Source organism: Miscanthus floridulus, chromosome 1 (genome assembly GCF_019320115.1).
Source record: "Miscanthus floridulus cultivar M001 chromosome 1, ASM1932011v1, whole genome shotgun sequence".
NCBI lineage: Eukaryota > Viridiplantae > Streptophyta > Magnoliopsida > Poales > Poaceae > Miscanthus > Miscanthus floridulus.
This window is the reverse complement of record NC_089580.1, coordinates 19,002,156-19,029,125: the sequence shown is the minus strand read 5'-3', so window position 1 is coordinate 19,029,125 and position 26,970 is coordinate 19,002,156. Positions and strand designations below refer to the sequence as shown.

Sequence of the window (26,970 nt, the reverse complement as noted above, 5' to 3'; positions counted from 1 at the left end):
ATTACAAACCAAGTTTGAGTGTGCGGAAGCAACATAGTTTAGTACAAAACATCATAGTTTTCAAATACATTGCCAAGTCTGAATCATGTCCCATAAAAGCATTATCAGGTACGAGAACTAGTAGAGACCGCGCCCAACGGTCTAGTCTTCATCCCCAGCTGGGAGAAGGCAGTACTTGCAGCAACCAAAGTAGAACTGGTCATTTTGATCTACATGAACAATGTCCCAACAAGTAACCTAAGTGTAGTTAAGGTGTAATAGACCATAATCAACCACTTTACAAAATTGTTATACCAACTTCTAATGATCACATGTGATAAAGCAACTAAAACAAGCAATTTACTCATATGTTTCAATTCCATGTTTCACATGTTTCATGACCTTGTTGTTATTTTATATTTGTCATATTACTACCCTGTTGCCATGTTTCAAGGTATGAGAAATTCATGTTGCATTCATATGTTGCACTACTACCATTCATAAGCAATCAAGTACGAAACAAACAGAATATGCGAATGTTGCATATGTATGTTTCAGTGACAATGGCATGATGACATAGATGATGCATATGTTTATGAAACGACATGCAATTTAGTGGAAGCCAAACACCTAGGGTGTTACAGAAACCACCTCAACAACAATATGAAATACATGTAAAGTAAATCAAGCACAAGGTGACACAATGATTTATCCCATGGTTCAGCTCATCACCAAGGCTTGCCTAAGTCCACATTGTCGAGGTTAGCCACTAAGGCTTTAGACTTTGCAACCCTTCCTCATTCTCAAGTCAAGAGAGTTAACTCTTGAGATGAGGGGTGAGTTTACTAGCTTCAAGAGATGGTTACAAACCTTTTAGGGCTGCCACACGAGTTGGCAAGCTCCATGGGCAATGCTCTAGCTGGCTAGGAGCCAAGCTCTAAGAGTAACAAACACAACCACCAGCCAAAACGTAAACCAAGTGCTCTTTAGAGTTGGGGAATCAATGGATCTGCTCTCTAAACAAGTTTGGGACCTTTTCCTCTCAAGGATTGATGGGGAATCAATGGAGAAGCTTAGGAGCTTAAGGTCACCAATGGAGGAGAGAGAGAAGAGCACTTTTTTGTTCTTCCATGAATTGAACAGTTGGAGAAGGAGAGAACCATTAGAGAGGGATGGGAAACATATAAATACCCTAGCCCCAAATGGTCAGTTAAGTCATGGTAGTGCCATGGCTCAACTGTAGCAGTGCTGCTCAGTGGCAGTGCCATTCTCTAGGTGCGGTACTATCGCACCAGGCAAGATAGAAAGGGTAAGAGTGAAGTGCTGGCTGTCTTGGCTAAGTAACTGAGGATGCAAGTGAAAGATTGAGCACTTGTGCTTGAGCACTTGTAGCACACTTTAGCTTAAGCAATGTGTCCCCTTTATAGTATGGCTTTTCCTATACTCAAATTTGAAATATAAAAAGAATTTAAATCTCCTTTGTGTTTGAATCCATCAATAATTGTAATTGGGGATCCTCCATTTTGTATAACATCCTCAAGTATTGATTCCTTGCTTATCATCTCGATAAATCTCATTAGTTCTCTAATTGTATGGTCATTATCACCAAAACCCACAATTAGGCTTGATTGCACCGTCAGTTTGCCTTAGCCTTGAGTATTCAATGGCCTCTTGCTGGTCTTCTGGACCATCATCTTCATCTTTCTCAAATATTGGTTGTAGGTTTTGTGCATGAATTGGAGTGGAGTCAGCTGCTGCTATCTGGGGTGGTGCAGCAGTGTTTCTCCTCTAAGCAGCAGTGCTACTGGGCAGCACTTCTGCTGGTGTGAGCAGCACTGCTACTCCTGCTTCTGTAGTAGCTTTTGTAGTAGCTTCAGCTTGTGAAGTTTCCACCTCTATACCCTTGTCTTCTTATGGTCTTATATCACCAATGGCTAATTGCTTGATTGCTTCACAAGGTGGCTCCTCATTTCCTACAACACTTGAATCAACTTGCTCCACTTGAGAGCCATTAGATTCATCAAATGTCACATCGACCATAGTTTCAACTCTCCTGGAGGTCTTGTTGAAAACATGGTAGGCATGCTCATTTGATCCATAGACAAGAAGAAAACCTTCATCAACTTTAGGTGCCAATTTAGAGGTTTTGGATTTCTGGTTAAGTATGAAACACTTGCACCCAAACACTCTAAAATAAGACACTTTTGGTTTGGTACCAGTTAGAATCTCATATGAAGTTTTCTTCAACATTATGTGTAGGTAGAGATGGTTGATTGCATGGTAAGCGGTCTTGGCGGCGTCACACCAAAAGATATTCGGAGTCTTGTATTCATCAAGCATTATTCTTGCCATGTCAATGAGTGTCTGGTTCTTCCTCTCTACTACACCATTTTGTAGAGGGGTGTATGGAGTTGAAAACTCATGCTTGATGCCCTCTTCATCAAGAAATTCTTCAACATAGGTGTTCTTGGATTCAGTTCCATTGTCACTTCTCACTTTCTTGATTAGGAAACCAAACTCCTTTTGTGCCCTTCTAATGAATATCTTCACCTTTTCTTGGACTTGAATCTTATCATACATAAAGAACACCCAAGTGAAATAGGAATAATCATCAATAATAACAAGACCATATTTGTTACCCTCGATACTAAGGTAGGCGACTGGTCCAAAGATGTCCATGTGAATTAGCTCCAATGGATGCTTAGTGGAGACAATGCTCTTTGGTGGGTGAGATACACCTACTTACTTTCTAGCTTGGCATGCACTATAAATCCTATCTTTCTCAAAATAAACATTTGTTAGTCCAAGGATGTGTTTATCTTTTAGAAGTTTGGCCAAGTTCCTCATTCCAACATGAGCTAGTCAAAGGTGCCATAGCCAACCCATGCTAGATTTTGCCACTAAACAAGTCTCAAACTTAGCTTTACTTTTATTGAAATCAACTAAGTAAAATTTATTCTTTAAATGACCCATAAAGACAATAGAGGAATCCTCCCTTCTAAAGACTTCCACACCCTTATCCATAAATAGACAATTGTAGCTCATCTCACATAATTGAGAAACGGACAACAAATTGTAACTCAATGAATCAACATGTAAAACATTTGTAATTGAATGATCAAGGGTTATAGCAACTTTACCAAGACCAATCACACCCCTCTTTGAATTGTTTCCGAAGACAATATTTTCATTTGAGTGAGGCATTGGGGAATATGATGAGAACATACTCATTTCTTTGGTCATATGATTTGTACATCCACTATCAAGCACCCAACTTGATTCACCGGAGGAGTATGCCTACAAAACAAATTTAGTGCCTTGATTTAGGTCCCCAAGTAGAATTAGGGCCTTTCATGTTAGTCACAAGAATCTTAGAAACCCATATGGAAGTATTCAGATAGATGTTAGTCTCCTTGCCAACATACTTTGTTAGGGTGCATGGGCCTTTGGTTGATAAGCATACTTGTTCAGGGTCACCCACTTTGATTCCTTTGGATTCTAGGGAACCTACTTTTGCTGAGGCATCTTCTTCTTGGGCTGAGTCTGATCAAGAGTCAAATTGGTAGCCTTCCCATTTTTGCAGGGTGCAGCAGTGCTGCTCATCTGAGTAGCAGTGCTGAGCAGTGCTGCTCGCTTGCGTGGCACTGCTACGAGTTGTGCAGGCTGATCTGTACCAATCTGCTCCTTCCTCTCAAACTGAACACATTTAAAGCCATTTACCAACTTTCTCCCATTAGTTTTAGCTCTTTTTATGTGCCCAAGCCCATCTTTGATTGAATGATGCCTTCCATTCTTGTATTGTGGCCTTTTTGGTTCCTCAACCTTTTTGCCACCATTTTGAGTCTTCCCATCCATGCACCCTTTTGTTATGATCTCATTGAGCCTAGCAATCTCTTTTCTCATAGCCTCCATATTAGCAAGGTTAGTGGAATAAGTATTTAAATCAAGATTATAACATTTTCCATAACCTTGACTAGTGGAGGGAGTAGAGGCATCCTTTGCCTTGGAGGGATGTGAGTTGTTATCCCAAAGAATGCTATATTGCAGCTCAAGTTCCTTGTGCTTTCCATCTAAGTCACAATACTTTTGTTTGAGGGCAATATGTGCTTTCTTTGTGATAGCATGGTCCTCTTGCTCTTTGGTCAAAGCCTTGCATAAGGATTCCACCTCACTTCTCTCTAATGCAAGAGCTTCCTTGCTAGCAATGTAGAGATCCTCTTGCTTGATAAGAGTTTTCTCTCTAGATTCTAGCTTGGCTTAGACACTCTCTAAATCCTAAATTAGTTTAGTGGTGAATAGTTTGGTCTTGTTGTCCAAATTTTTAGTTATGTTATCAATTTCTTCATAACTAGACACATCATCACTAGAGTAATCACTTGTATCACTACTAGAGATGTCACTAGGAGGAGGAGGTTTGGATTTCGATTTGGGTTTTATCTTCTCACCCTTTGCCATGAGACAAATGTGGGGGAGTAGTAGTCATCATTGGACATGTTGCTGAAGAGCCTTGGTGTAGAGGATGGCTTGTGAATAGCCACGGTTGCAATCTTCTCATCCTCCTCACTTGAGCTATCTTTTGTTGAGTCCCATTCATGTTCGATGTGAGCCTCTCCCATGTGCCTTTTGCTCTTTTTGTAGTCGATGTTGCTCTCTTTCTTGTCTCTCTTGTAATTGTTGTCTTTAATTTCATGGGGACAATAAGCAATAAAATGTTCGGTGCTCTCACAATTGTAGCATAACCTCTTCTTCTTGTTTGAGAACTTCCTCTTCACTACCTTGTAGCCTTGCTTTTTGAGCCCCTTTTGATATCTTCTAAAAAAGAGAGCAACATCTTTCACTTTCTCATATTGTTCACTATCACTTTCATCTTCACTTGATGATGTTGTCTCTACTTCTTCTTTGACTTGCTTTGGTGCTTTGGGCTTGCTAGTTGATGCTTGCTTGTTGGACTTGGACTTGCTTATAGAGGGTTGCTTGGTTGACTTATTGGCCTTGAGAGCAACATCCTTGATCTTCATGCCATCTAGTTGTGCTTGCAACTCACCAAGCTTCCTTCTCTCAAGTGCCTCCTCTCTTTGCATGTCAAATGTCATGATTCTTTCAAGCACATCATTTGGTGTGAAGTGCTCAAACTTCTTATCTCTAATGAGTGTCACTATGGTCTCATTTCTAGGTGAGTAAGCTTCTAGCATATTTTTGATAACCTTGTGATCATCAAGCTCATCACCACCATAGCCTCTAATCTTTCAAACAATCACCATCAACCTATCAAACACCTCTTGTGGCCCTTCTCCATCTAATATCACAAATCAATTGAGCTTAGCCATCAACAAATCAATTCTTGCTTTTCTTACTTTATCAACCCCTTCATGTGCAAGGTGTAGAGTATCCCAAATTTGCTTGGCAACATCAACTCCCATCACTCTATTGTGCTCATCACCATACAAAGCACTTAGCAACACACTTGTAGCTTGACCATTGAGATGAATGTTGCAAATTTTAGCTTGAGTTGGGTTATTGGGATCAACCAATGGCTCAACACCGTTGTGAAAAATCTCCCAAATGCCCGGGTGGAGACCTACAAGATAAGCTCTCATCAAGTACTTCCACTTGGCAAAGTTGGTCCCATCAAAACAAGACAACTTTCCTACGAGGCACATTAATGAAATGTCTACGATTATTGTTACTCATAGAAGAATAATTGTAGGATACGGCTGCATATTTGTTGTTGTTGCTGCTGCTGCCCTTTCCCTTGCTCTCCTTCTTTCCACCCTTGGACACTTGGTAGGACTCATCATCATCTCCATCTTCGATGCTACTTGATAGTTCACTAGATGAAGTGTTGCTTGACTTGGCTTCTTCTAGCTTCTTTTTCTTGGCTTCTTCTCTTTTCTTCATTGCTTCTCTTTTCAATCTTCTAGCTTCTTTTCTTTGCATCTTCTCTTTAAGCCTTTGCTGTGCTTCTTTCTTCTTTTGTCTTGCTTCTCTTTTCTTTCTTCTTTCTTCTTTTCTTTGCTTCTTTTCTTCTAGTCTTTTGGCCTTCTCTTCATCGGAGAGGACAACTGCAGGAAGTGAAGTGCCTACTATTGAGGCACTCAACTCGCTGCTGTCTGTTTCATGCAAATCCAAATCTTTCGAGTCAACGTGCATGGGTTGCACATCACTGGCTCCTTCTCTAGACTCCATACCTCACGCGGTTAAGCATCAACGAGGCAACCTGCTCCGATACCACTTGTAAGGACCTGCTAAGCCTAGAGGGGGAGGGTGAATAGGCCTGTTAAAACAAAAACTCAAAAGCTCTATTAAAAAACTAAGCAGCACTTCTGCTCAGAGGACCAACACTGCTGGTCACTCAAGCAACATACTGCTCGCACAGACCCACGAGCTTACAATTCAAAAAACTGCCTAAGGGAAAATATATCAGGTAAATTATTGAGCTTCCTGGGATAGTATTGAACCTATTTCACCACTTGAAACAGATCAAAAGCTTGTGCACAAGTAGATCGGGACCAAACCCTAAAATCACCACAAACACAAATATTGCAATGCAAATCATAAGAACACAAGTGAGACACTGATTTATCCTATGGTTCAGCTCGCCACTAAGGCTTGCCTAAGTCCACGTTGTTGAGGAAGCCACTAAGGCTTGGTTTAGCAGAACCCTATCCTTGTTCTCAAGTCAAGAGAATGAACTCTTGAGGTGAGAGGTGATTTCACTAGCTGATTGAGGTGATTACAAACCTCCCAGGACTGCCACATAAGTTGGCAAGCTCCACGGGCGATGCTCTAGCTAGCTAGGAGCAAACTCTAAGAGTAATAGATGCAATCCACCAGCTTGAACGTGAACCATGAGCTCTAGGAGTTGAAGATTAGTTGGAGCAGCTCTCAATCAAAGTTTGGAGGCTCAATCTCTCAAAAAATTGGAAGGGAATCAAGGGAGAGAAGCTTAGGAGCTTGGAGAGCCTTCAATGGAGAGAGAAGAGGTGCTCTGGTTCCTCTAGTCGTGGAAATGGGCAAGGTAACCATTGGAGGAGATGAGGGAGAGGATAAAATACCCCCTCAGCCCCAACAGTCATTTTAAGTCGCGGTAGTGCTCCTCGCTCACGCGGCACTGCTACTCGACTGAGCAGCACTGCTGCTCAGCCAAAGACAGCCAAAAGGATGGAGTGAAAGGCTTGCTGTCTTGGCTAGGTAATGAGGATATTTTGGTGGGTATTTGAGCTCATGGTTACACATTGAAGCTTGTGCATTGTATCCCCTTTGTAGTGCGGCTTTTCCTAAACTCAAATTCAAAATATAAGATAATTAAGCGCCTTTGAGTCGGTCACCATGTCCTTTTGTAATTGGGGCTCCACCAACACATGTATAATCCTCCTTGTCATTTTACCTGCTTATCAACTCGATAAATCACATTAGTCTTCTAATTGCGTGGTCATTATCACCAAAACCCACAATAGGGCTTGATTGCACTTACACTGACCAAACTGTTTTGTTTATGATATCTCAACATTTCTATATCTGTTTCTGACCGGTATTCTTAATTTCAATTATTTTTTAGACAAAAATATGAAATTGAAAGCGGTAAATGGACTTTTTAGACCATTCCTGATAGTTTTCATCCCTATAAGGATTTGATGGGGAAGTGAGTAAAGGGGAGAGGATAGTGAGATGTCTATGCGAAAAATATTCTGAAGTGACCGATGATGTACGGTGTTGCAAGGCCTAATAAGTATGGATGCTATAATAACCATTAATCATTATGAAAGCTAGGAGCCCTAATCAGTATGCTTGATGTGACCATAGTCAGTATAGGTGCTTCAACCCCTAATAAGTATGGATGTTGCAACACTAATCAATACCCATGAGTATATAGGACCCATATGGACATATTTGATAAATTCAAAAAAATAGCAACTTGAGCAGACAATACGAAAAAATCAACCCTAACTCTACGGGAGAACATTTGAAATTCAGAACCTAGAAAACACCAAACATGGAAGACATGAAAATTGAGTACTATTAAGCATATGAGAAAGAAGTACAAAACACATGACAAAGATGACCCTTTACACCTAACTAGGTACCTCCCTCCCCCCTCCCACCCCACACACATGCGCGAAAAAGGTGCCGGGTACTACTGAATAGAGAACTACATGTGATGCCTACTAAGAACTACTGAGCACGTTTGAAATATATTGACATGTAAGAGCTGCCAATTACTAAGAACTACACCTCTATTCCAAAATAAGGTCCTATTTGACAGGGTTTTCATTGGACTTCTCAACCGGCTTAATTCAAAGTCCTACCAAACAAGCATACACTAGAATAGCTTTTGAAGCCAAAACAAGCTAAAATAGTGAAGTCGAATCCATTTTGGTGTTAGAAGCCCAAGCCACCAAAACATGGTTTTTTCCTAGTTCCTCCATTTTCTTTGAGAAGTCAGAGCCTTGCCAAAAAGAACCTAAATCAATTCCTAAAATCATTCTAAGCTAAACTATCAACTTTACACAAAAGTGTAACAACATATATCTATTACACCGAAAAAATACGTTATATATTTTTTCGTTACGCAATCATGGTACTAATTTGGTGTCATAAGTAACAATGTTATTTTGGCCCGTTCGCTTCGCTGAAAAAGCAAGCCGAAATACTGTTCCGGTTGATTTGTCGTGAGAGAAAAACACTGTTCCGGCTGAAAAAACAAGCTGAAAAGTATGGATTATAAGACAAGCGAACAAGGCCTTTGTATAAAATTGGTCAAGCTTAAATAGCTTTACTTATAATAACTCTAGAAGTTAATTTAATTTGTGACGAAGAGAATATTAAAGAAAACTCAAGAATTACTTCAACAGAGAAATACGAAGTACTTGCACTTAAAGGGAAATAGTGACGCGTGAGACGTATAGGTGTGTGCACAATTTTAATATTTCCGAAGACTTGTAAGATACCTCTAATAAATTTTTAGTGTTTCAGACACATCACTTGTTTCCGTTGATAGTAAATTTTCTAGTGCAACACCAATTAATAATAAACTATAACTCCTAAATTTCAAAGAAAGACACAAAAAAAGTTTGGTAGCTATTTTCTTATTTTGTTGTAATGCATGGGTGAAAGTTTGATAGCTTTTTATTTCGTTATAATGCAAGGGTATATTTGTTAGTAGTTTATATAAAGGCCCCGTTCGGCTTACCCCATATCCGGCTTGTTCGGCTTCTTTTTTCAACCGGAAGAGTGTTTTTCTTTTACAACTATTTAGCTAGAATAGTATTTTCCAGCCAGTTTAAGCCAAAATTCAGCGAGCCGTACGGGGCCAAAGTCATCTGGCCTCTTTTCATGGACCGTCAAGAAAAAAATTTGAACTAGATCATATTTTCCATGAGGAAATATCAGCGGCAATCATGTACTAGTGCTATTTTTATATCTAAAAATCTGTGTTGATCATCATATATATGACGCTTTAAGACTTGCAAGCTCTGAAGCAAAAAAACAGAGACTTGCAAGCCCTGGGCTTTATGGAGGCCAAAATATCGTAGAGCCCAAAACAAGCATATCCGGAAAGGCCCACTAGGTCCGCGGAAGTTTGCCTGCGCAACCTTATCATCATCTTTCCCCTGGCCCTGGGGTTTTCTATCCGAGACGCACAGGCCTCTCACAGTCTCACAGGAGAGCAAAAATGGCGACCCTCTCCATGGTCTCCGTCCCCATCGCACCCTCCTCCCTCTCCCTCTCCACCCGGGGCCGCAGCTCCTCCGTATCCTTCCCCGCTAAGGTTAGTGCCGTCTTCTCCTATCACTCCCGTTCTGCCTTCCCCCCTCGTGACCATTTGCTTGTGCATACTTTGTACTTGGTTTGTGCTTGGGTTTGTATGTGGTCGGGCGCTGCATCCTGTCACCTGCGGCCGGGGAGCGTGTCTGATTGGGTGGCTTGTGTCTTGTTTTTCTAACCCTGTACTTGGGATGAGAGGGACTAGTAAATGGCGCATATGTGTGCAATTGTATGGTCGTGTCAGTGGCGTTGGAAGGATGGTCTTCTGTGATCTGGGAATTCTTACCACAATGGTAGGAAATGGCATGTATGTTGATTCAAGCATATGAATTTTCTGGCACATTATCAATAATGCTAGTGTTTCATGGTACAGCAGTATATATGTCTGATTCTGGTAGCAAGGAAAAGGATGGTTCTTTTAGTTGAAATATTGATGTGGATCTGAATCTGATTATAGGAGCTGTTATTTATTATCTCTGTTGCATTGTGCGCACAGCCTGAATACAAGCCCACAAGCATGAACTTTGACATATTATTAATTTATATTATTCCCATCCGAATGACCCTTCATGCCCAGGCTGATGTTGGTGGTTTATTTTATGGTTTTGATTGTGCTGTATGTTGGGGGGCTGACAGAAGGGAGGAATTGGTCACGGTGGCTTGCGGATCGAGTGCATCCGTATTGGTGGTGTTGAGATTCCAAACCACAAGAGGGTGGAGTACTCGCTGCAGTACATCCATGGCATTGGGCGGTCACGCTCACGTCAGATCCTCTTGGACCTCAATTTCGATAACAAGATCACCAAAGACCTCTCCGAGGAGGAGGTCATCACCCTCCGTAAGGAGGTTGGCAAGTACATGATTGAGGGAGACCTTGTAATGTCCCTGATCCCTTTGTTGATTCATCACTGCAGTTATTTGATTCGGTAGTTCATTATGATTAGCGACTTGTATGATTACCCTAATTAGCATATCAATGATTCCTTGAAAGCATTGAAGTTCATTCTGTAGGCCTATGTACTTTTTTTTGAAGAAACTAGGCCTGTGTACTTTATTTCACTTTCGTAATCATAGATCATTCCTGACTGTTTAATTTGATATCGATGTTGGATTCAAAGGGGGTGAAAATACTGAGAACTGGCACACTGTTGTTTGGTATGCTTTACAGAAACGTTTCAACCGTGTCGCGATTGAGAGGTTGAAGGAGATTAGGTGCTACAAGGGCATCCGGCACAAGCTTGGACTCCCAGTTCGTGGCCAGAGGACAAAGAACAACTGCCGGACACTCAAGGGAAAGAGGGCTTCAGTTGCCAAGAAGAAGTCACCCGCCTCCCAGGATGAATAAATCGTGTTGCCATGTATTTAAGTTCTGTCTCTTTGTGCGTGTGCGTGTGTGTACTGCTACTACTGCTGGGTATTTTGTTTCAAGCTTTTATGCTGCCATTGACGAATCATGGGGAAGCCATCAGCTGCTGCAGATTTTGTAGCATTGGCATACTAGCTTATATGGGTCGGTTCTATAAATGAAGGTCAAATTCTTGTTTACATCCAGGGACCATGGTTCACTGTTTTGGTATCCCTCTGGCCCAATCTGTGCTTGATGCAAGGAGTTCAAACTGCTAATGAAGTACTATTAACCAGATCCAGTGTTCTTGGGATTGTTCACCTGCCACTGATTCCAATTGTTTCAGAAGCTTAAACAGAGTATCGATGCTATACCTGTTTTCATCCTTGTATGTGTTGGTCATGTGCAGAAATGTTATGATTCGAGCTCTCTGTCCTTCACAAATGTAGTTGAAAAAACAAAAGTTTGGCTAGCCCGTCGATGGTTAAATTGTTTTTGGTTCCTGGTAAAGATGATTTGAATCGCTTGATTGAAGCCATTCAGGTTTCTTGGTGTTCATCAGTCCCCAACTTAGCAGTCATGGCTGCCCGCGGTGCACGGACACCACCACGTGCTCCCCCCCGGCCGCGGCCGCGGCCGCGGCCGAGAGTCCGAGACCCCCACCCGGGGCGCCGCGCCCGCGCGCTCTATCCTATCCACCACTCAAAAAAAAAACGCGACAGGCTCTGCCCTGCGTCCTTCTGGAAATCACGCACGGCCTCGCCCCACGATTTCCACCGCAATCGCACGCAAAAATCCCGCTCGCTTCCACCGCGTCCCTCCGCTTCCCCGTGCGGCGGTGCCGTGTCGCGCCGTGCCATGGCGCCCGCCTCGCTCCCGCTCTCCGTCTCGTGCGCGCCCGGATCCTCGCGCCCGCTGGCCGCCAGCCCCGGCCCCAGCGTCGCCGCCGCCGCCTCCTCCCAACTTCCCACGTCGTCGCGGAGCAGCGAGCGCAGGAGAGTGCCAGGCCTCGCGCTCGCCGCGGCACCGGGCGTCGGCGGTAGGAAGGGCGGCGGCAGGTGGAGAGCAGGCATATCGTCCTTCTCCTCCTTCCTGCCGCCGTTCTTCACAGGGAATAAGGGGGAGAAGGACGCTGAGAAGGCGGTGAGGCTCAAGGAGGAGCTCCTCGACGCCATCGCGCCGCTGGACCGTGGCGCCGAGGCCACGCCCGAGGACAAGGAGCGTGTCGAGCAGGTGAGGACGAAGAAACTAGTAGCTGCGAGGGACGGAGCGTGCATTGGTTGATGGTAGAGCTTACTGGCGAGCTGTTTTCTTTGCTTTAGATTGTTCAGCAGCTGGAGGCGGTGAACCAGGTGAAGGAGCCGCTCAAGTCTGATCTTCTCAACGGAAAATGGGAGCTTCTCTATACCACCTCCACAAGTATACTGCAACCACAGGTTCATTTCCTTTTTGCCTCAGCAATGTACAGGTTCTGAACTTCTGTTAAGTAAGTTCTTTTCTTTGAAAGATAGGTTCTGATAAGTTCAAAGGTACAAATTGCTTTATTGTTTCATAGTGGTAAATTGGTAATAGGGCGATAATCTTCACGTATGCAGAATTTATGCAATTCGAAATTAAATTCGAGGAAAAAAAGACATTCAGTTCATAGTTTATATATTTTCGGCCTTCCTGGCATGCTGCTGCTGAAGAAAATAGTTAGAATTCTTTTTACAAGAATGTCAAATTCTACTCACTTTCTACTGCAGAGGCCAAAGTATCTGAGGCCGTTTGGGAAGATTTACCAAGCAATCAACGCCGACACTTTGAGAGCCCAAAATATGGAAACGTATCCTTACTTTAATCAGGTAATTTTCGCTAGAACTTGTTGCGGTGTACTTTTGGCTTTTTTCCCCCCTTTGGCATTCTTCAATCCCTTTCTTTGTTATGAAGCAAAGAGTTCTCATCTGGGAACGACACGCTGTACCTTATGTGTGGCATGTATTAGAGATCTTTCTGATGTGTTATGGGGGAAAGTAGGACACTGGCTTGTGCTCTGGATAAAGGAACGTGTTAGCTGAAACATTGATCACAGTAGTGAAGTCTTGGCTTGATTTTAATAACATGTTGATTTCCATGTTGGAACCTTCTTCTAGTGTCAGTTTGCAGCTATATAAAATGTTATTTTGCTGCTTTTGAAGTTATGTTGCATTTTCCTTTGAACAGCTGCTATGCTACATGTAATGCTGTAGGCTTTTGCCTGCAAATATATTCCTAACAGCATACTCGATATTGTTGCTGGTTTTGTATTACTTGTGTGTGTGTGTGTGTGTGTGTGTGTTTTTTGAAACAAATGTATTCTTGTGTTGGTTGGTTCTCTGAAGCATGGTGCTAGCGTGTTTTGCGTATGTTTTGTCTTTTCAGGTTACTGCCAACTTGGTACCTCTGAATCCTAGAAGAGTGGCAGTTAAATTTGATTACTTCAAGATATTTAGTTTGGTAAGACGTATTATCCTCCAAGTATTACTTTGGATGTTACTTGCGTTAAAAAAAGTTTGGATGTTACACTAAATAGTCTATAATTCATTTGTCTAGTTTATGATTGAACTGGTTACCTTTTGTTTCTGTTTTACTAAAGTAATTCACTGCTGAGTAGTGAACAGATAGGCATGCTGGTATACCATGATCTCAACATGTATAAACTCTATGTCCTGATGTAATCCTTCACTTCCCTTGCTAGATTTGTTTACTTTTCCTGTTCATACTCATTATGGATGTTTTCTCTCAGAAACTTTTTTCCCCACAGCATAGTCGATTTTTAGGTAGCAGAAGGTGAACTAATGTTATTTTAGTTTCTCTATGATTAGATCCCTATCAAAGCACCCGGAAGTGGTAAAGGTGAACTTGAAGTTACTTATCTTGATGAAGAGCTCAGGTTAGCATATTTATTCCTCCGAAAGGTTTCTGATGGACGCACTTTAATTATTTCATATATTGCCTCATGCCCTCATCTCATATATTCTCCTCCATCATGACTTTTGCTCTCTCATTGAACTACTAAAGCTGGAAAATTCTTTTATTCTATAATTATAAGCTTAACTAAGGCCTCTTTGTTAAGCAATGCTTGGGCCTTGGGGATACCATTTGCTAATGTTGTAAGAAACCACCTTGCTTGCAGGGTTTCTAGAGGCGACAAGGGAAACTTGTTCGTACTGAAGATGGTCGACCCAACATACAGGGTTCCATTATAATAATGTTATGATAACATTTAGGTGTCAGCTATCTGTAACATCCTTCTTCCTCTCCTGAGGACTGAGGTAGTGTAAGACGTGTAAATATCCTTCTGTAACATCCTTCTTCCTCTCCCATTTGAAAGATACGAATTTTTGGAAGCTGTACATTTTGAGAAACCAGTAAGACTTCCATGTCCAAAATGAGGCCCAAGCTTTAAGCATAGAGGATAGAGAACATATCATGTGAAGACTAACACACATCGATGTATAGAAAATGCAATGATAATCCATTTTGATCCAACTTCTACATCGTCACTCTGAGAAATATCAGTAGCTGCTTTTGGATTCTCATAAAATGTGGCACTCTGACGGTGCATTCTGTGCTCCTTGTGCCATGTGATGATGTGATAGATGTCCAACTTGAGTAGTTAAATATGAATGCTGGGTATAAGGGAGTTGAGTTCAACTTACCACATGGTATACAATTAGATTCAAAATCCTATTCGTTATACAACAAATTAAGGCATATTTTGTGTCAGCGTATGATCATTTCACGACTGTGATACTTCTTTGCCTACAAAGTCTCCACAATACTTCTTAAAATATGATCTCAACAGTAGAAGGATATTTTCAATATATTCTTTTCCATCATGGTTGGCCTGCAGTTATGAAAATTACTCATCATGTCCAAGTCTGGAGGATAGCCTAAAAGAAACTTCAGCTCTTGCTTCCTCTAGCTTGCCAAAGAGCTCCTTCATGAACTGGGATTTTGTGCCATGTGTTACTTTAAGTATATCTGCTGCCCTGGTTAAAGATTTTAGTGCATCCTCTGTGCACTCAAACAACCTACAACAGGGGAAAACTGGGTGTAATGTAGTCATGTGACTCTAAATCATGAACAGGACTGTTTAATGCTGTGAAGAAGGATTTACTAGGATTTTTAAGGAAACTAGTATGGAACACTGAATAAAAAGGACTGATTCTTAACTTCTCTTTATGAAAGATCACAGCTAGAGTTTTCTTAGAGCATCTCCAAGACACTCTCTACATGTCTCTTTATCACAAAATTTAGAAAACAAACCAAAAAAAATGCTCCAATAGATAGACTTCTCCAAACCACTCTCCATCTTTCCACTCTCCAAAACCACCCTTCTCGCTCTCCAGTTTTGAAGAGGCTACATGGCTTCCTAAATGCAATATATGGTGGTTTTCTTGTTTTCTCATGCAAGGAAAATTATGATAAGCTATTGGAGTATAGAGAACAAAAATTGGAGAGTCCGTTGGAGACAAGAGAGATATACAAAGAGAATATTCGTTGAATGGCTCTCAAAATGTTAGATATAGAGATTGAAATTTACAGAGGCTCTTGGAGTTGCTCTTAATGACCATATACTATCAGCGCCATCAAACCCAAGATCAACTTTTGTCAAAATCAACACTAGCTGTTTTAGTAAAGCATAAGACATTAATAGCAAACATTTATACTAGATAAGGAACACACTCATATGATTGCTGTCCTTGTGTGAGGTAAATAGGTAAGGGCTAATAATCCATACCATTCAAGCTTTCCACAAGTATAGAATTGCAATCCAATCATCGGATGAAAAGGTGGATAAACTCCTAATGGATGGATAAAAACATTAGTGAGCATTGAGCTTTGTTGGTAAAAAAAAATGTGTGAAAAAACAGGATCTAAAACAGAGCACTACCAAATATGATCAAATAGTAATTGGGTATTATGGAACAATATCATGTTTGATTTCTTACTGATCAGCAAAATATTTCTAGAGTTAACATCAGACATCAGGATCTGATTGAGAAAATTGCAATTATAGGACACGAAACAATACGCTTCACTATTATAGGACTCCAAACATCGACTTCGCAGACATTGGATCTTTTTAATCACTTTTCTCAACTAAAATACATGTATTTTGTCATGATGTGACCATATTGCCCTTAGGGGCTTCAATTGGCGTGGGGTGGGATGGGGCTGCTGGTCGCTCGCCTGGCCTGCCTGGCTGGCCGCGGGCTGGCTGGCCGGCCCGACTGGAACGTTCCTGGACTATCCCGGTCCATGACGGGGTAAATCCACTGGGAGACTGGCTAGGTGGAGTAGGCTGCTAAAGATGAGAAAAATACAGATGGGGAACTAGACTGATTGATTCTTGCCTGCCTCCTCATGAATACATGGTTCCTTCAAATAGCCTCAAGACACCTAAGCTTCCTCCTGTGTTGGCTCGAGACCAAATTGCCACCTTGAAATTAGTTGCAGATGATTTCTTGACACTCGAAATCAAGTTCTGATGCTCCTTCTGTTCTGCAAAACCAGATAAGCACGGCTGAGACATGTATGTATATGTCAAGGGCCTTGGTGTCTAGGGTAGGAGGCCCTCGGCTACGGAGGTTGTAGCCGTGGTCCGTCGTCTTCTCCGGCGAGGTTATGCCCCTCTTCCGCAGGCTTAGATGGGAGACGAGAGAGATTAGGGATAATAATCTTGCCTGCCTTTATCGTCTGGTTACAAGACTCAAATAGCCCTCAGGCTGAACTAACCATGCCTACAATTTAGGAATAAATAAGGAAACTAATCTCTTATTTTCTAATCTTAGCCACTCACGGTGGCTTCCTCAGCCGCACGCTGGGCGCGCTCTGTGGCTCGGCGCACGTCACGCGCGCGACGGCGTCTCACGTACGTGCGTCCCCACATGACATCTCTCCCCTCCTCGGAAGACAGCTCGTCCTCGAGCTGGAAGTCTGGGTACTTGGCGGTGAAGGCGTCGGCGTCTTCCCAGGTTGCCGAAGCCGGGGACTCGCCCTTCCACTGGATCAGCAGCTGGCGCACCCCGCGGGCGAGGCGCATCTTGACCGCGCGTTCGGGCTCCGGAACCACCGCACCATGGTGAACAGCAGGCAGGGCCAGTGGAGCATCCGGCGGCGAACCATGGAACTTCTTGAGGAGGCCAATGTGGAAGACGTCGTGCAGACGGGCTCGGGGTGGCAGGGCGAGGCGAACAGCGACGTTGTTGAGGAGCTCGGTGACGCGGTAGGGGCCGTAGAAGCGTGGCCGCAGCTTGCCGGTGACGGTCTGTGGCAGTGAGGACGCCGCACGCTGCCGGAGCCGTAAAAGTGCCCAGTCCCCCACCTGATACGATACATGGCGATGTGCCTTGTCATAGTGGCGCTTTTGGACCGCCTGTGCTTGCTGAAGTCGGGCGCGGATGTCAGCGAGAAATTCATCTCGCTCTTCCAAGGTCTTGGCGACGGCGGCCACCCTGGCGTCTCCGGGCTCATATGACCGGATGGACGGAGGATCACGACCGTAGACGACGCGGAACGGTGTGTCCTGCAGTGACGTTTGGTAGGCGGTGTTGAAGACGTACTCCGCCCACGGAAGCCACTGGAGCCACTGCCGCGGCCGGTCTCCGGTGAGACATCTCAGGTACATGATGATGACGCGGTTGGCCGACTCAGACTGCCCATCGGACTGGGGGTGAAAGGCCGTCGTCATGTGCAATTTGGTGCCAACCAGCCGCATCAGCTCGCGCCAGAAGTTGGAGGTGAAGACCGTGTCCCTGTCCGACACGATGAACTGTGGCACGCCATGGAGGCGGACGATATCGGCGAAGAAAGCCTGGGCGACGGACTCCGCGGAGTACGGGTGGGACAGAGGGATGAAATGGCAGTACTTGCTGAACCTGTCCACCACCGTCAAGATGACCGACTTGCCCCGGACACGCGGCAGCGCCTCAACAAAGTCTAGGGCGATGTCAGTCCAGACTCCTTGCGGCACGGGCAGCGGTAGAAGAAGGCCGGCCGGGTGTAGATGCTCCGACTTGTAGCGCTGGCACGTAGGACATGCCCTCACCCAATCCTGCACGAGCTGTTTCATGTTAGGAAAATGAAAATCCCGCCGCATCCGGTGCAGCGTGCGCTGGACGCCTTCGTGGCCCTCCGCATGAACCGCCTCCAGGAGCTCTGGTAACAAGGGCGAGGACGGGGGGATGTACAAGCGCCCACTGTACTGGATCAGCCCATCCACCACCGCCCACGGCAGAGCTCTGGAGCCCGCAGCAAGCTCTTCATGCATGGCGACGAGGGCCAGGTCAGTAGCTTGTGCTTGGCGGAGTCTATCGACGAAGTCGAAACGTGGGGCCGAGAGCGCCAGGATGGTGCCTTCGGCCGGCGTGTCCCGACGCGACAGCGTGTCCGCCACGGCATTGGCCTGGCCCGGCTTGTACTCGACGGCGAAGTCGAAACCGAGAAGCTTCCCCACCCAGTGATGTTGAGGGATCGTCGCGAGCCTCTGATCGAGCAGGTACTTGAGGCTGTAGTGATCAGTCTTGACGATGAAGCGGCGCCCCCATAGGTACGGTCGCCAGTGCTGTACCGCGTGCACAAGGCCGATCAGCTCGCGCTCGTACGCCGCGAGTGCGCGATGGCGGGGCGCCACCGGCCGACTAAAGAAAGCCACCGGGTGGCTGTCCTGGACCAGCACCGCCCCGAAGCCGTGAGACGACGCGTCGCACTCGACGATGAAGGGCTTGGAGAAATCCGGCATGGCGAGTACTGGGGCGGAGGTGACAGTAGCCTTGAGCGCGTCGAATGCCGCCGAGGCCTCCCCTGACCAAGAGAACCCATCTTTCTTGAGGAGGGCAGTGAGGGGTGCTGCGACTGTGCCGTAGTTGTGCACAAACTTGTGGTAGTAGCCCGCTAAGCCGAGGAACCCACGGACCGCGCGGGCCGAGCGCGGCGTCGGCCACTCCCGCACCGCCTGCACCTTGGCCGGGTCCATGGCGACACCCGCCTCGGAAATGACGTGGCCAAGGTAGGCGACGGACGCGCTAGCGAAGGCGCACTTGGCGCGCTTGAGGAAGAGCTGGTGCCGCTGAAGCTCGCTGAGGACGGCGCGGATGTGGCGTAGGTGATCCGCCCAAGTCTTGCTGTAGATTAGTATATCATCAAAAAACACAAGAACGAAACGACGAAGGAACGGTCGGAGTACGTCGTTCATCAGCGCCTGGAACGTTGCCGGGGCGTTGCACAGCCCGAACGGCATGACGAGGAACTCGTAGAGGCCGTCGTGGGTTCGGAACGCGGTCTTGTGGACATCGGCCGGCCGCATCCGCACCTGATGGTACCCGGAGCGGAGATCGAGCTTGGTGAAGAAACGCGCCCCGTGGAGCTCATCAAGCAGCTCGTCGATGACGGGGATCGGGAACGCGTCCTTGACCGTAAGCGCATTGAGGGCGCGGTAGTCGACGCAGAAACGCCACGATCCGTCCGGTTTCTTGACGAGGAGGACCGGTGACGAGAACGCGGAGTCGCTGCGACGGACGATGCCTTGAGCGATCATGGCGGCGCATTGCCGCTCCAATTCATCCTTGTGGGCCGCCGGGTAACGATAGGGGCGAACGGCCACGAGCAGCGCACCCGGCTTAAGGACAATGCAGTGGTCCCGGCCGCGCTGTGGTGGTAGGCCGGAGGGCTCGGCGAAAACCCCTTCGAAGGATGCCAGCAGTTTGTCGAGGAAGTCCGCCGAGGCTGCTGTGGCGGCGATAGTCGGTTCCGGGCGTGCCGCCACGTCGGTCCAGCACACGTCCTTGCCCTGGCGCGAAAACGACATGGTGCGCGCCGTGAAATCCCACGTGATCGGCCCCAGGGTAACCATCCACTGGGTTCCCAGGACGAGATCGTATCCTGCCAACGGCAGGACGAAGAGGTCCACGTGGAACGCCTCCCCATCGATGGTGATCGGCGCCTGCCGCAGGACGCCCGGGCACCGGATCTTCTCGCCATTGGCAACTGTGGCGGTGAGGCGTGGCTTGGACTGTATGGGCAGGTTGGTGCGGCGCGCCGCCTCCTCGGCGATGAAGTTGTGGGTGGAGCCGGTGTCGAGGAGGGCTGTGAGGGTCACCGCGCCCAACGTCACCCGGACCTGCATGGTGTCGCAGGGCTGCACGCCGGCGACCGCCTGCAAGGAAAAGACCGGGGCCTCCTCCTAGTCCCCGTCCCATGCGGCGTCTTCGGCGTCGGTGAGCGTCACGCCGTCGATGTAGAAGATGCGGCGGCAGACCCGGTTATGGCCACGCGAGTACTTTTCGTCGCAATTGTAGCACAGCCCAAGGCGGCGACGTTCCGCCTGCTCCTCCAGAGAGAGACGTTTCACCGGTTTGGTCTCCATCTTGGCGGCGGCGGCGCCCGCTGGTGGTGGTGCAAGGAGCGCGGGGCGCTGAGGCGGTGCTGGAAGCAGGCCGCGGGCCGCTGACCGGGCGGGAGCCGGGGTCGGCTTGTCGAGCTCCATCAACTCCACTTGACGGGCCAGGCTCATGGCGGCCGCGAGCGATTGCGGGTTGTGAATCCGCACCGCATGGCTTAGCGGCGGCAGGAGGCCCCCCGTGAAGAGTTGGACGCGCTGGGCTTCCTCCAATGGACCGGCGCGTGGCAGGAGCGCCTGGAACCGGTTCTGGTACTCCTCCACGGAGCCCATGCGCCGGCACTCGGCGAGCTCGTAGAGCGGCGCAGAGCGCAGGGGCGGCCCGAAACGCAGGTGGAGGAGATCCTTGAAGCGGCTCCACCGGGGGGTACCCTCATCCTCCTGGAGTTGGATGTACCACAATTGGGCAACGTCCTCCAGATTATACGAGGCCATCCAAACCTTCTCCTCCTCCATGATTCGCTGCTGATGGAAGTAAGATTCACAGCGGTTGACAAAGATCAGCGGATCGGTCGTGCCATCATAGCGGGGAAAATCCATCTTCTGAAATCTCGGAGGGCGGTCGTTGTGGTGCTGGCCGTCAGCACTACCACCCGGGCCAGACGATGAAGAGGATTTCTCCTTGTCCTTCTTCAATGTCGCTACGTCGGACTGCAGGGAGGCGATCGTGCCGGTGAGGCTCTCGATCATCTTGGCGATGTCGGCGTTGGAGGGCTCCGCCATGGGTGATGGGACGAAGCTGGCTGATGGTGGATCTGGTGGTGGGCTGGTTGGTGGCGCGGCTGCTGTGGGAAACGCGGCGGCTGGCGATGGGTCGCGGAGCGGGAAGAAGAGGATCGGCGTGACCGCAATACCAGGTTGTCAAGGGCCTTGGTGTCTAGGGTAGGAGGCCCTCGGCTACGGAGGTTGTAGCCGCAGTCCGTCGTCTTCTCCGGCGAGGTTATGCCCCTCTTTCGCAGGCTTAGATGGGAGACGAGAGAGATTAGGGATAATAATCTTGCCTACCTTTATCGTCTGGTTACAAGACTCAAATAGCCCTCAGGCTGAACTAACCATGCCTACAATTTAGGAATAAATAAGGAAACTAATCTCTTATTTTCTAATCTTAGCCACTCACGGTGGCTTCCTCAGCCGCACGCTGGGCGCGCTCTATGGCTCGGCGCACGTCACGCGCGCGACGGCGTCTCACGTACGTGCGTCCCCACATGACAGTATAGCACATCAAACATCAATAACGATCAAACCACGGCCAAAACAACTCCTGGGGGGAGATCTGTAGTAAGTACCAATCTTTCTCTTGGGTTTCTTCTCCTCTTTCCTTGACCGCTCTAGAGGCGCCGACGATGACGGGGCGGCGGCCTTCTTCAACCCAGGCATGGGCTCAGGGCGCGGGGCCGGTCGGTTGCTGGTCCCAGGGATGACAAGCTGCGGCCTCGCCGACGGCTACGACGCGGGCGAGGGAGCCTTCTTCTTTGGCAGTGGCGGCTGCGGCGATGGCTTGGGATCCCTCTGGATTAGCGGCTGGGATGGCTTGGGGTCCCTCTGGATTGGCGGCGTCGGTAGCTTGGGTTCCGACCGGGTTGGCGGCGGCTTGCGATCTCGGAACCTGGCGAGCCTCGACGGCACTTTTGAGTTCAATATCCAAATGCATTCCTATGCCCAGGCGCGGCCGGCCAGCCAGTCCAGACCGCAGCCAGCAGCCCCATCCCACGTCAATTGAAGCCCTGAGGGCAATACGGTCACGTCATGGCAAAATATATGTATTTTAGTTAAGAAAAGTGATTAAAAAGACCAAATGACATGTATAACAAAGTGTCAACGTTTCAAGGGTCGTTTTAGCGAAGTTGATGTTTGGAGTCCTATAATAACAAAGCGCATTGTTTCGCGTCCTATAATTGCAATTTTCTCGATCTGATTAGGTAGATAAAGTCTCACAAATTATTATATAACATATAAAAGCAGAAACAGAAAAGTTACTGTGTGAAATGTTCTCCAACTGAAACAGAATTTGCTCAAATAAAAATATAAAACAGCCTTACTTTCATAAACAGGAATTGTCAATCTGCAGTATGCCAATGCAGTCCGCCAATCTTGTAATTCCATATATATCTGCGTTAATAATAGGTATTAGCAAGATAGTAGAATGTAACTGAAAATTTGAATGGGTGGTTATGGTGGTATTCATGGTCCCCATTCCATAAAATACTTTGGACTAAGAACCTATCTTGTTAGAACAAATTTTACAAAGAAAGGTATAGTTCATTCAAGTCAGCTTGATTTGCATCCAATAACTAAATGGTCATATTATATGAGCTAGAAATTTACCTTCAGGAGTGTTTCACACGTGTGCAGCAAAGTGGTTGAGAAAGCATGGTACAGATTCCTCTCTAATTGTTCGATTATCTTGTAGACGGAACCTGCTTCAGCCTTATCTATTTCCTCATTAAGGTGATATATGTATTAGGTACAACAAATAGAGACGATGATCATTTTGATCAGATGTGAGAGTTTTTTATTTCATGGACACTTAATCATAGACAAGGATACTTCCAGATGAAAGAAATGAAGATGCTTTATCCGATAACTGTAGTATTTCGCTTCTCATCTTTTTTATCTCTTCCTCGTCTCTAGAAACACCACATTTTTGGCATGTATAAGCCTTTTTACCTATAGAGACAGATAAACACAACATATAAGATTAATGACTGATCAAACAAAATGAGTTCTCCAATTTCAACATAATATATGTTTGGTTGATCCACCAATTTTCAACTGTTTCTCCACAACCATTCAATGAGTATTTTTCGTCTTATAGGCAACCAACCTGAGTCTGGCAGCAGAAAGCCATCACATGCTTGGTTCTTGCACCTGAACCCCTCAAGTAGAGCATCCTCCTCATAACCCTGCATTGAGAAATTGTATAGAATATACAATTTGATGGTCAAGAATTGGTCAATTTGTCATGAAAGAGGTTTAAAAAAATAAAGGACAGGAAAAAAGGAAGAAAAAAAACCTTGGCACAACGTGGACATGTGCAGGTGAAGAAGTACTGCTTCAGATCATTGTGTCTCTTCTTGGTGACTGCTGCAGTTTCAATGTAGCTTATAGATACCTGACAAGTGACAACAGATAGTCAGATACACAACCAACATTAACCAGAAAGATAACAATGAAAAAGGAAAAGGATAGAATGAAAGTGTGGCATGCAATTTAAGGATTATATTATCAGGACACAAGGTATAGATGCCTTACCTCTTCATCTTTGCCTATCGGCTGCAATGCACGAACATATGCTGTGCGACCATCAAATATCAATACTGCATTTGGTACACAACTGAATATACCAAAAAATGGGTGAATAGAGAAGGTAACGATCTATTAATTGCTCTAATCTGGTAAAGATAATAGATAAACGAACATATAGCTAATAGCTTAGCATACGACCTGTGGTTAATAATGGATATGACAGGGTACAGTCCAGTCCCAAGAGGCCTAAGTTCAGGGTCACATATGGTATGCGCATTGCAGGCAAACTGCATATGTGCGAGAGAATCAATAATTCATGCTTAATTCATCAACAAACATCATTGGACCTGCAAATTAATCCTAACAGCTATGTCAAAGTACTATATGATCTGACTTTTCAAAAAAAAAAGCACTATATGATCCACAGTGGCAATATTTCTACCATTTCGAAAATATGCAGCAGTGGCAATATTTCCCCATAATTTTGAAATTGTCACTGTCCAGAGAAAAAGTGGAAAAAAGTGGTAATAATTTATCATCTCAGTGGCATTAAGGATCACCACTCACCTGGATATGAAAATAAATCTAATGGCACATATATCATAAGGGTTGTTGTACAGAAGGGGTGATACATACAGAATATGAGTCATATGACCATGATCTAGGATGAGCAACACTATACTTTACTAAAAGCACTTTGATAGAATAGTCCTGACAACTGCTTGGATATAAGAAGGATTATAAATCAGTACAACCTACTCATATTTTTCTGAAGTTTCTTGGTTTTAGCTTCCTGGGGTACTTCTTAAAAAGATACTACTCTACTCAAATAAAGCTACAAGGTGTCCGTGGACACTTGCATTCTCCAGTCTATATTTTCCAAAGTGTTAGGACTAAAACGGCCATATCCAAATAGGGTCTCAACACCTTTTGGATTATTAATCTCAAATAGACAGCTTTTGCATTCCAAACAATATATGCTCAATTATGACACCTGAAACCAGCTATGTTCAAAAGATTTCAGTATCTATCTTCTATAGTAGCCAAAATAATGCTATATACCTTGAGTGCAAACACAGCATAAACTTATCGTCATGATGATGAAACATTATGATAGGAATTACCTTAGAAAAAGTGTGTGCAATTTCCTTAAGGTCAAGCTCAAGCAAAGGAAGAATCAGGCTCACAAGATTGGCCATCTGAGCATAGAGCACAAGTTGATTTTCATCAACCTTCGATATATCTATTCGTATATGAAGTCAATTCAACATCATTTATCATAATATTTATGTTCATCGCCAGTCAAATTTATCAACACGACAGGATACGAGACTCCAAGGCATCAACCAGATTGTAGTTATCTATACTTGAGGATGGAATGACCTGGCAATACAAGTCAACACAATACAGCCAGTTATGGATCATATATACAAAGATATCATTCACATCATGAGCATAGGTTTCTAAAGAAATCATAAGCCATCTGATACTGCTCTGTAATTACGATGGTCTTTGTGGTAAATAAAGTAGCATCTCTGTAGTCCAGTAGGCATTTTAACTAGTATGCAGATCCATTTTCAAGAAAAACTGTAAAATGAAATTACTACAGGAGAGACACCACTTATAGTTTGAGCCCAGGCAAGCTAAAAAGGGGGTAAGAACAAAGCCAGACACTACCTTCTCATTTTGTAGTTTTCTTTTTAGTACCAGCCGCACCATCAACCGAATTGTAGGAGTAAGCATCTTCTTTCTATCCTCTGTAAGCGCTGCCATTGCTCTACACTCGAGCTGATGTAGTTTCCATTCTTCTTTCTGCACTAACAACATGTTACAGTGGCAAAAAAAGGGGATATCAAAAGCATGATAATTACTAAAGGAATGTTCATGAATAACCGCACAAGCATGAGATTGCACAATCAAGGGAAATGTAAGTGCAACATAGAGTAGGTTTTGCCAGCACCTGACAGTCGCTGCTGCAGTACCAAGTAACTTGACACATAGAGCACTTCCTCAGGTTGCCAGAGGTGAAACAATGATCACAGCTCGATCCAACTAAAATCTTGTTAGGCGTAGAAGCGTAAGGTTCCTGATTGAGAATGACATCCCCTGCAACCACACCGCAGGATTCTGTCAGCACCGGTGAAGGCCAAGCAAATAAGCCAACACAACGGAGCAGTAAATCATCACACCAATTCAAGGACGTGTCTATGCGTGTCATGGGCTCATGGCACCAGCGTTCACGGCAGGTTCCATTCGCACATTTCATCGAGCAGTTCGTGGGCAACAAGCGCCACGCTTCGCGTGTAGTGATAAATCTACGCCATCGGTTCGGGGAGAGAGACGAAGAGGGTGGTTTCACCTGGGAAGAAGGTGCGGGTAGCGATGAGTCCCCTTCCCTTGCCGGGGATGGAGGCGACTGCGAGGCCGCGGCCGGCGAGCTCGCGCTGCAGCTGCTCCAACCACGACGCCATTCTTCCTTCCGCGCAGAGAAAACCAGAAGTTTCGTTTCCCGCAAACAAACAGGCGAGTGTTGTTCTGTTGGACACTTGGATGTTAAGATGGGCCGGCCCTCCCAAAAACTTATACTCGACTATAATCCGGCATGGCCCGTACCACAAGCTCCAAATCTTCCGGTCCGACCGAAGTGCCTGGCTGGGATGGGCACTTATTGATCACAATCTCTATATATTTCACTTCAACACACGTAGATTAAGATAAATACACATGTATTTAAACGAGTCTTTAGTGAAGCTTAACGTCGACCGCTCCCTCCGTTCAGAAAAAAAACAATTATAGAGAACATACCAGTCAAATTAGCCCAATTTTGATTAGTCTAGAGTAAATACTATTAGCATTTATGTATCAAATAAATTTATTATGAAAATACATGTCGGGTTCATAAACCCTGGGTCCTTCGGGGACCGGCTTCCACGCCAGAACTCGGCCCAGGAGGATGGCCTTCTTTTCTTCTGGACCGGCCCGAGAGTCTAAGTTCAACAGACCGGAGCACTCGCTTCAGGCCCTGGCCGCCTTCGGCCCATCTTTCCGACCGGAGCACTAGCTTAGGCTCAGGCCAACTCCGAACGGCCTCGCGCTAGCGTCAGGCCCCGGCTGCCTTCGCACGGCCTCCACTCGGAAAGCCTGACCCGAGGACCGCCTCCGACTCCGACCCCGTGTCTCCAACCGGGGTTCATAAGAAAACCCTACCCAT

The 26,970-nt window shown here is 45.7% G+C and overlaps 4 protein-coding genes across 4 annotated transcripts; 2 read left to right on the top strand and 2 right to left on the bottom strand.

Annotated features, from left to right (window-relative positions):
* Positions 1-3,486: 3,486 nt before the first annotated feature.
* LOC136452867 (uncharacterized) lies at positions 3,487-6,129 on the bottom strand. The gene is made up of 3 exons (XM_066453455.1): positions 5,692-6,129; positions 4,425-5,222; positions 3,487-3,885 (listed from the first exon to the last, which is right to left on the bottom strand). Exons 1-3 carry the CDS (start codon positions 6,127-6,129, stop codon positions 3,487-3,489), a joined length of 1,635 nt encoding a protein of 544 aa, XP_066309552.1.
* Positions 6,130-9,602: 3,473 nt separating this feature from the next.
* LOC136450845 (small ribosomal subunit protein uS13c-like) lies at positions 9,603-11,411 on the top strand. The gene is made up of 3 exons (XM_066451519.1): positions 9,603-9,748; positions 10,381-10,620; positions 10,913-11,411. Exons 1-3 carry the CDS (start codon positions 9,653-9,655, stop codon positions 11,087-11,089), a joined length of 513 nt encoding a protein of 170 aa, XP_066307616.1. The 5' UTR covers positions 9,603-9,652; the 3' UTR covers positions 11,090-11,411.
* A 457-nt stretch (positions 11,412-11,868) lies between these two features.
* Positions 11,869-14,605, top strand: LOC136450773 (probable plastid-lipid-associated protein 4, chloroplastic). The gene is made up of 6 exons (XM_066451416.1): positions 11,869-12,322; positions 12,412-12,525; positions 12,835-12,933; positions 13,490-13,564; positions 13,933-14,000; positions 14,244-14,605. The coding sequence occupies exons 1-6, from the start codon at positions 11,948-11,950 to the stop codon at positions 14,314-14,316; spliced, it is 804 nt and encodes a 267-aa protein (XP_066307513.1). The 5' UTR covers positions 11,869-11,947; the 3' UTR covers positions 14,317-14,605.
* A 126-nt stretch (positions 14,606-14,731) lies between these two features.
* On the bottom strand, positions 14,732-26,297 carry LOC136450701 (histone-lysine N-methyltransferase ASHR1-like). Its single transcript, XM_066451310.1, has 14 exons — positions 26,119-26,297; positions 25,720-25,865; positions 25,437-25,571; positions 25,088-25,142; positions 24,884-25,002; positions 23,958-24,046; positions 23,766-23,847; positions 23,527-23,625; positions 23,338-23,416; positions 23,061-23,180; positions 22,839-22,945; positions 22,553-22,622; positions 15,855-15,918; positions 14,732-15,144 (listed from the first exon to the last, which is right to left on the bottom strand). The coding sequence occupies exons 1-14, from the start codon at positions 26,228-26,230 to the stop codon at positions 14,973-14,975; spliced, it is 1,449 nt and encodes a 482-aa protein (XP_066307407.1). The 5' UTR covers positions 26,231-26,297; the 3' UTR covers positions 14,732-14,972.
* Positions 26,298-26,970: the final 673 nt, after the last annotated feature.